A 10,095-nucleotide genomic window follows, 5' to 3' on the forward strand; every position below is an offset into this window, starting at 1 on the left:
ACGTTCACCAGTGTTCATTCCATCAAAGGGCTATAATTAATGGAAACCGATTTCGCTCAGAAACAAACACAACACTATCGAGAAGAATTAACCTTGCAGTTCTTACAGAAAACAGGGCAGTGGTACTTGTGAGATCATTTGTCGATGTGGGGCTTGACACAGGCTCCAGCTTTATTAGCACTGCCAAATTTAGCATGATTAAAGACAGACAAACAGGGACTACTGTCTCTGGGATAGTCAAGCAGAGCTGTATTTTGAGTCAAATTAATTAAGTGCACTTAAATAAAAACAACTTGTGTTTACGTAAAAAATGTGCACGGAGTACATCACTTACTCTGCATTCAGCCGAATAAATGGGAGGTTTATTGAATAGCTGTGTGAATGGTGATGCATGTGAATAAAGTTATATTGTATGCTATGGTACAGTAATTTGTATATATCTGCCATATATTCATATTGTTTATAAGTTCTAAGTTTATTTTAGCAAGTGTGTAGTACACTTTGGTTACTGTATGACTTTGAGGACACACGTCTTGTGGTTTTGCATGTTTAAGTCTGTTCAGTTCAGTGTGTGAAACTGCTTTGGTTGTTGATTAAACAGCCTGTTTAGTGTATTGTTTGCGAACGGTTAAAGTGCACTGGGGATTTCATTCTTGGCATGATTGTATTGTACAACAGAAGGTTATTAATTCATTTTTGCAATACGCATTTTTATTAAACATTGACAAATAATATTTTTTTTAATTATGTGATATGTAATATGTATATAACATCTTCTGTAATATTTAAATATTTACAGTTCATGTGTGATACAATGAATGTATGTATGAAATTATTTTAACATGAATGTGGAAAGAATGAAAAATTCTGTACAGTGCAATATATCAAATCCACTGTGAAATAAAAGTGCAAGTAATTCTACAACTTATACTGTGTATCCCTGCACAGAACGCAGCAGGAGTTCCTGCAGGATTTATTCGTAAGAGCGGGACTTTTATTTTGACGGGGTGACATGACGTCATAAGCCCGCGCCGCGCTCCTGCATCTGTGATTCGGCTGAAGAAAGGTTTGTTTTTTAATCATTTAGCAGAAAGTGTTTATGTCAGTGCTGCCCGTTTGTGTTATAGTGAACTTGTTAATGAATCAGTTATTTTCGAATGTAATATTGTGACGTATTTACATAGTTGTTATGAGTAAAGCACAGAAGCGCTGCGTCTCGTTTGCTCTCTTTATAGTGAAGCAGTTCATCATAAACACTTTTCACTACCAGATGGGACACAGTTGTGTTGTCTATGTAAATTATGCATCATTAATATGGTGATTACTGAACTTGATCTTTTAATATTACTGTTTTAAATATATTAAGGGATTTTAAGTGTTTTTACTACATTTTGTCGCACTGTTTAATGATTGAAATATTGCCACGGGTGCTTAATGTGGATCGCAAATGGCAAAAACTTGCATTTTGTTCATACCTTTGTTTTATTCTTTTGAAAGGTGATCTAAATGCTTGAGGCTGGAAACAGATGGAGAACTGACAGGCTTGTGCTGCAGTTCTGTGGAGGTTTTGCCCTCCAGGTCTTCGAGCCGGTCACGTCACTGAAAGCTGTGAATAGTTTGGATTGAAATATATAAAGGATTTAAACACATTTACACAGAAAGATGCAGAAAAGAGCTGTCCGTGACTAGAGGACAAAACATCTTGTCATATCAGTGCAAGTGAAAGTTGTGAAGTTGATTTATATGAGTTTAATGCTTTATCTATTGATTCTAAAGCTTATTTATATTGCATATCTGTATATATATATATATATATATATATATATATTCATATCTGGGGAGTGACTGTCTCTTTGGTCAAATGTTGGTTTTTCTTGACGTTTATTGGCGTTTTAATCGTCTGAATCGCAGCAGACTGAAGACATGCTGCAGTACATCAGTGTAAATACAACAAGAACAACACAAACATCTGACATCACAACACACACACTCAATACAGACCACACAATACATATCTAAATATTATATCTGTGTTCTTTTATTAATTTGCAGTGCTAGTTTTGAGTGTTTTAGTGTAATCAGGTCATTAACTCTCTGACTCTTACTAGTGTGCTGCTGAACTAGAGCTGATTGAGACACAGAGATCTGTCTGTTAATTATTCTCCTCTTAAACACACAGAGAAACTCCTGCTGAAGCACACTGTTATAAAGATGGCGTTTATTAAAGAGGAGAGAGAAGACCTGAAGATTGAAGAAGATTTCAGAGTCAAACATGAAGATACTGAGACACAACAAACAGGTTTGTTTCATTCTCAAAGTCTTTCTTCAGTCATGAGTCTCTTGTATTTACTACATGCAACTCGTGACAAAATGAATGACGTCACCAATCTCAAGAGACTCCGTACGTTTACATGGACATCAATACTCCGATTTTAATACGATTAAGACAATACTCTGATTAAGAGTCTACCATGTAAACAGAGATTTTTGATGACCTTAATCCAGCTAAAGTCATAATCGAAGTAAACAAATCGAATTAAGACATGTGGAGTATTCCTATTTTAGTCGTGTTATCGAGGTGCAGTACAGACCAAACTATTACCGAAGGACTTAATACTAACGTAATTAGTTATAGTTACTAGTTACTTCTCACAAATAGTAACTGGGTTACATCATTATAAAAGTAACTAATTACCAGGGAAAGTAACTATTGCGTTACTTAAAAAAAATAAAATGTTCAAATATGTCAAATAACTTGGATGCCCCCAATATTAAATGAATGAAATGGACACTAAATAGAGTAAATTATTATTATAGAACATTGTACACTAATCTATTTTAATATTTCTGTGGGACAATGTGAGAGACACCTATCAAATTCAATATATTATTGTAAATCGCATCAACCAATTATATATATATAAAGCTTATGTTTGTAAAATGGCACAGTTTTTTTATTTTTAATATCTGACACTTAGCATCAGTCAGTCAAGCATTATAATCTGATATGATAATTTAGCATTATATGATGATATAACTTTAGTAATTATTTGTCATGTTGACTGGTGGTGGTGCTTAAGATATTGTTTGTCATTTAGTGTGTCGATTAAAAAAAAAAAAGGGGAAAAAACTAAAAATAATACTGATAAGATAACAAAACTATGAGTTCTACTACTAATAACAATACAAAACGCACTAAGGATTAATGAGCTGCTGGGTTCATGAATATTAATCCAGTTGTCTACGTTCGCTCGAATTGATTTGCTGAAATCAAAACAGGGATGATAATGGGTGAGCGCCAGCCAATGAGATTGTCGCTTGCGCATGAGTTCCACCCACTACCAGAGTAATGCCGCATTTTATTGTCAATAACGGTAACGCCGTTGTAACGGGTGGAACAGTAATTCGTTTGATTACTTGTTACTGAAAAAATAACGCCGTTTGTTTATAACACCGTTATTCCCATCACTGAAAATGAAACGCCCAAAACTGTATATGGCATCATCACGAAGACAAACTATGTTTGTACGTGAAATTCTGGAGGACGTCGGATGGCGTCGCGTGGTGACGTAATGACGCGTGCCATTAATCGATCTATGTACTCTAACATGTAAAACAGGAACATGAAAGGATTATTCTAAAATCAACTCATGTAAACACCTTAATCATAATATTGTTTTATTCAGAATAAGGTTAATAATTAGATTACTGATGTCCATGTAAACGTAGTCAGTGTTAACTATGGCTACTCAGAAATCAGTCAACCAACTGGACCTTATTTACACACAACACTGCTCCACTGATCATGTGCTGGTTACTCCACTGCACACCTCGGATCACTTCCTGCTCACTCTTAACCTCAACATGGTTCCTGGCACAACACATACCCCTCCACACGCCATCTTTCAGCATAACCTACGCTCACTCTCACCCTCCCCGCTATCTTCTATGGTTTCATCTTCACTTCCTTCCTCTAAACAGTTATCGTCTCTTGATGCTAACAGTGCTACTGATACTTTCTGCTCCACTCTTTCATCTTCTTTAGACACTGTTTTCCCCTTGTCTTCCAGGCCAGCCCGTACCACGCCTTCTGCCCCTTAGGTATCTCGTTCTAAACTCAGGGCTGCTGAAAGGGTGTGGCGCAAATCAAAAAATCCTACTGACCTTAATGTGTATCAGTCACTCCTCTCTTCCTTCTCTGCTAATGTCTCCACTGCTGAAAGGACATGCTATCATAACAAAATTAACAATTCGTCTAACTCTTGCATGCTCTTTAAAACATTTTCCTCGCTCCTTTGTCCTCCTCCTCCCCCTCCTTCATCAACTCTTAACAGCTGATGACTTTGCCACGTTCTTCATTAATAAAATTAAAACTATCAGTGCACAATTTTCCACACCACAATCTGTCAAGCGCATCTTACCAGCAAACATACACTCGTTCACTCTCTGAGGCAGAAGTCTCCAAAATAATCCTTTCTAATTATCCTACTACTTGTCGGCTTGATCCTATTCCATTTCATCTCCTTCAAGCCATTTCTCCTTCAGTTGTATCTGCACTCACTCACATCATTAAAACATCCCTTCACACTGGTGTTTTTCCCTCGGCATTTAACCCTTGATTGTGTTTTTGAGAAAACGACGTTTATGCGTGGTTAGAAAAAAACTAAAATTTTAAAGTAACTGAAATAAGGCCATAAAACACATACAGAACATTTGTTCACAAGACCTTTGAGAACTGGATCTTGTAGTCTAGAATATTTGCTTCAGAATGATCTGAAAATAATCTAACTCACTCATTCACAGAAAACAATATATTGATATAAAGATTCTAAGTCACTTTTTGAGTGGAAAGGGTCTATGCGAGTGGGCGTGACTCACATCTGAGAAGACAAAGGCCCGCATAATGAGCTGCATAATGAGCCATTCAGTCAGGTGTGTGACTGAGAGAGAAGAGTTACAAGAAAGAATGTGAGGAAAAAATAAATGTGTATACATATAACTATCACATAAAATAACTTGAGATTCACTTGTGAGTGCAGTTAAACAGTTTATTAGGAACAAACAAACAAATAAACAACAGAAGAGTCAAGACATCGTGGGTGCAATATCCAAAATATCCAAAACAGTGGCAGGAAACTGGAACCCAGGAAAACGGGAGACAGCAGAAACTGCATGAGAAAACACAAAACAGACAAAGACAAAGCAAACATGGTGACAATACATACACTACCAGTCAAATTATTTAAACAGTAAGATTTGTGTAGAACAATAACAGTAAGAAGTGTCTTCAGCTCACCAAGCCTGCATTTATTTGATCCAAAGTACAGCAAAAACAGTACATTATATTTATTATAATATATAGGCCTACATATTGTTACTATTCAAAATAAATAAAGCCCCCCCCCCACACACACACACACACACACACTAAAATTAATAAATAAATTAGTGAGCATGTTGATAGGCTTATCAGGAGCAACTATATTATTACATTAGCAATCACCAATGTTGCCCACGTGATTTTATAACACAGATGCATACATGCTTTGTATGTATTATCATACAATACAAAAACATTTTATTCATTTTAAGCTTAATATAAACCTGTTTGAGCAGGTATTTGCAAACAGAGTAGGCTACTTCACAGTAAAGATTGGTCTAAACTTTCTTAGACATTACATTTATATCATCGTTTATAGAACATATAATCAGGTTGTGCAACATTTAAATGCAATGAAAGGTTGCCTATCATATTTCAAAATGCTGCACTCGATTTCACACATTTTATTCTGGAGTTATAGTTTGGAAAAAGTTTGACTAGTAAATACGTTCAACTTTGTCACAACAACACATTATCGAATGCCAATAAGAAACATTACTTGCTCGGTATAAAATATCTCCTCCTCCGTGGCTCCAGCTGCGCTTGCGCTCTGTTTGTGAGGTAAACAAAGCTTTTTCCTCTCAGCGCGTCTTCTGGCGGTAAATACAACTTTTTTCCTCTCAGCGCGTTTCTGAGGTAAATACAAGGCTTATTCCTCACAGCGTGTTCTTCAAAAACTGAAAAGTATCCGAGATGAACGCGTTGCTGCTTTGTTTACGGTGGTGTGGGCGTTTACATGCCGTGTGGCTCGCGTGGAGATTTGTAATAACAATAGCGCGAGCAGAGCGTGGGCGTGACCTAATTAGAGATAATGAGACCAGACGGAAAAACTGGACATGTCCTTGGTTTCATACGGATTACTTTATCACAGAATATTAGTTTTCGGTAAGACTTGCTTCATTTGAGAGTGGGCATGTCAAGCTTTCTATAGATATATTTATCATGTCTCTGTGTGAAGTATTTGCTGAGTTACAGTTCTTAGTGACGTGTTTCAAAAAGCAGTTCGCGGAGACGGTGAAGACAGAGAGCGCACCCAGTTTGTTTTCTTTATTCTTCAAAAGCACAAAGTTTATTTGTTATTATGAGTGTATACAAATAAAAGTAGACCCCTTACAGATTCGAATGGTGTATTGCTCTTATCTGTACGATCAAAAATGGCAGAGTAATTCAAGCTCATTTCGGCCTTAGCAGGAAAATCTGCCTCAAAACGCGTATACGCGTTTGTCGACCCCAGAGTGTTAAACCCCACTATTTAAGAAATCCACTCTTAACCCAGCTCTTTTAGAGAACTACAGGCCGGTTTCCCTTCTTTCTTTCATTGCAAAAACACTTGAACGGGCTGTGTTCAACCAAGTCTCTGCCTTTCTCACACAGCACAACCTCCTCAACAGCAACCAGTCTGGTTTCAGAAGTGGACATTCAACCGAGACTGCCTCGCTCTCAGTTGTTGAAGCCCTAAGACTAGCAAGAGCGGATTGCAAATCTTCAATACTTATCTTGCTGAATTTGTCCACTGCTTTTGACAGTTAACCACCAGATCCTCCTGTCAACTCTATTGGTAAAGGGCATCTCAGGAACCGTGCTCCAGTGGTTTGAGTCTTACCCCTGAGATAGGTCCTTCAAGGTATCTTAGTGAGGTGTCCAAGTCGCAACATCTTGCTACTGGGGTGCCTCAGGGCTCAGTTCTTGGACCACTTCACTTCTCTGTCTACATGGCATCACTAGGTTCTGTCATTCAGAAACATGGCTTTTCATATCACTGCTATGCTGATGACACTCAACTCTACCTCTCATTCCATCCTGATGATCCGACGATGGCTGCTCGCATCTCAGCTTGTCTAACAGACATCTCTTGCTGGATGAAGGACCATCACCTTCAACTCAACCTTGCCAAGACAGAACTGCTTGTGGTTCCATCAAACCCATCGTTTCATCACAATTTCACCATCCAGTTAGACTCATCAACCATCACTCCTTCAAAAACAACCAGAAACTTTGGAGTTATTATTGATGATCAGCTAAATTTCTCAGACCACACTGCTAAAACTGCCCGGTCCTGCAGATTTGCTTTATTCAACATCAAGAACATCAGACCCTTTCTTTCAGAACATGCTTCACAACTCCTTATTCAAGCTTTTGTTCTGTCCAGGCTGGACTATTGCAATGCTCTCTCGGCAGGTCTTCCAGCCAGTTCTATCAAATCTTTACAATTAATCCAGAATGCAGCAGAAAGATTCATTTTTAATGAGCCAAAAAGAGTGCATGTCACACCTCTGTTTATCAATTTGCACTGGCTACCAGTAGCTGCTCACATAAAATTCAAGGCATTAATGTTTGCCTACAAATCCACCACTGGCTCTGCACCCCTTTTCCAAAATTCATTACTTCAGACTCATGTACCCTCAAGAAGCTTGCGTTCTGCAAGTGAACGGCGCTTTATTGTTCATCCCAAAGAGGCACGAAATCACTTTCACAGACTTTTACATTAAATGTTCCCTCCTGGTGGAATGACCTGCCCAACTCAATCCCAGCAGCTGAGTCCTTAGCCATCTTCAAGAATCGTCTAAAAACGCATCTCTTCCATCTTTATTTGACCCTCAAACTCTAGCACTCTCTATTCTAATTATATTCTTTAAAAAAAACTTTCACCTTTTAGACTTGCACTCTGTTCATTTACTAACTGCTTGTTTTCTTAAAAAAATAAAAAAACACTAGCTTCTCTAATCATTTTGAATTCTATCCTCGCGGCAGCAAACTATTCAGTGGTAATAGGCATTTTGGTCGACTACCTACTTTTGTTGTTGGATTTGATGTTTTACATGTCTAAAGGCATTCTTATCTTTGTGCCATTAAGCTGGTGTTAACTTTCATTTGTTTCTGTTCACTCTAGACCTCATGGCGCTGAAAGAGGAGAGTCAAGAACTGGATGAAATGGAACAGAACAATCAGGATGAGAAATGCCATGATTTCATTGCTGGAGAAAAATCTTTTAGTTGCTCACAGACTTATGAAACAGAAACTACAAACCTTAAAGTGCAGATGAGTGTTCACACTGGAGAGAGCCCTTTCACCTGCCAACACTGTGGAAAGAGTTTCGGTCAAAAAGAAAGCCTTAAAAGCCACTTGAAAATCCACAATGAAAAGAATTTGTTTGTGTGTCCTCAGTGTGGAAAGAGTTTTACACAGAAAAAAACCCTTAATGCCCACATGAGGATTCACACTGGAGAGAAACCTTACTCCTGCGAACTGTGTGAGATGAGCTTCAGACGAAGAGAAGGCTTTAGGTCTCACATGAGTGTTCACACTGGAGAGAGCCCTTTCGCCTGCCAACAGTGTGGGAAGGGTTTTAATCGAAAACAAAGCCTTAAAGTCCACTTGAATATCCATGCTGGAGAGAAGCCGTTCATTTGCCCTCAGTGTGGAAAGAGCTTTACACAGAAATCAACCCTTACAGCTCACATGAGAGTTCACACTGGAGAAAAGCCTCATATCTGCAAACTGTGTGGGAAGAGTTTCTCAGTAAAAGGAAGTCTTAAAATTCACATGAGAATTCACTCTGGAGAGAAGCCGTTCATCTGCTCTCAGTGTGGAAAGAGTTTCAAACAGAAAAAAGAACTTGATGGCCACATGAGAGTTCACACTGGAGAGAAGCCTTTTGATTGTGATCAGTGTGGAAAGAGTTTCGGATATAAATCACACCTTAATAAACACATGAGGATTCACACAGGGGAGAACTGTTTTATATGTCAGCAGTGTGGAAAGAGTTTCTCACACAGAGCAAACTTTGACAATCACATAAGATTTCACACTGGAGAGAAGCCTTTCACCTGCCCTCAGTGTGGAAAGAGCTTCACAGTTAAAGGAAACCTTAAGACTCACATCAGAGTTCACACTGGAGAGAGGCCTTACAAGTGTCCTCAGTGTGACATGAGATTCAAAAATAACACAAGCCTGAAACGACATTTGCGAACTCATTCTGGAAAAAAACTGCCATTGTTCTCTGTGTGACAAGAGCACGACATTCACTCTGGAGAAAAACAATTCAGTTGTGATCGGTCTAATAAAAACATCTCACTTAAGCATACATATTAAACTCCTTTACATATTAATGTAAATGTCAGACCCTGTTTGTGTTCTTTTTTTAAAGATTACTGTTACAAACAAGTTGATTGAAGTGTGATTAGTATACTTCCTTTAAACTAAAAATAAGGAATTATACTTTTAGTCTGCACAAGTGAAGAAGCACTGCATACTCACATGTGATCATTAAACAGCTTATAAATCAAAACAGCCTGAAAGCAGAGGCTCTGTTCTTTCTTTTCATATACTGTATGTTCAGATATTGATACAACAAAAATATTAAAATGAACATTTTATTTATTATTATTTATTTGTCCAGTTACATTTGAGCCCCTGAAAATGGGGGGATTGTGTATAAAAATGGTTGTAATTCCTAGCATATCAACATTTTTTTCTATGCCTTGAATTAAAGCATAAAGTCTGCGCTTCAATTTCATCTTGAGTGTTTCATTTTATTTATATTCTGGTGGCACACAGAACCAAAATTATGAAATCTTTTTCAGTGTCCAAATATGGACCTAACTGAGTGTGTGTGTGTATATATATGTATATGTATATACAGTTCCCTCCATAAGTATTGGAACAGTGAAGACAAAATTGTTCTGTTGGCTGTGGAGTCGAGACATTTGCAAGTA

The 10,095-nt window shown here is 37.8% G+C and overlaps 1 protein-coding gene across 1 annotated transcript; it reads left to right on the forward strand.

Annotated features, from left to right (window-relative positions):
* The first annotated feature begins 1,017 nt into the window (after positions 1-1,017).
* LOC131538379 (gastrula zinc finger protein XlCGF26.1-like) lies at positions 1,018-9,891 on the forward strand. The gene is made up of 3 exons (XM_058772241.1): positions 1,018-1,066; positions 2,180-2,299; positions 8,271-9,891. Exons 2-3 carry the CDS (start codon positions 2,212-2,214, stop codon positions 9,386-9,388), a joined length of 1,206 nt encoding a protein of 401 aa, XP_058628224.1. The 5' UTR covers positions 1,018-1,066; positions 2,180-2,211; the 3' UTR covers positions 9,389-9,891.
* The last annotated feature ends 204 nt before the right edge of the window (positions 9,892-10,095 follow it).

Source organism: Onychostoma macrolepis, chromosome 04, assembly GCF_012432095.1.
Source record: "Onychostoma macrolepis isolate SWU-2019 chromosome 04, ASM1243209v1, whole genome shotgun sequence".
NCBI lineage: Eukaryota > Metazoa > Chordata > Actinopteri > Cypriniformes > Cyprinidae > Onychostoma > Onychostoma macrolepis.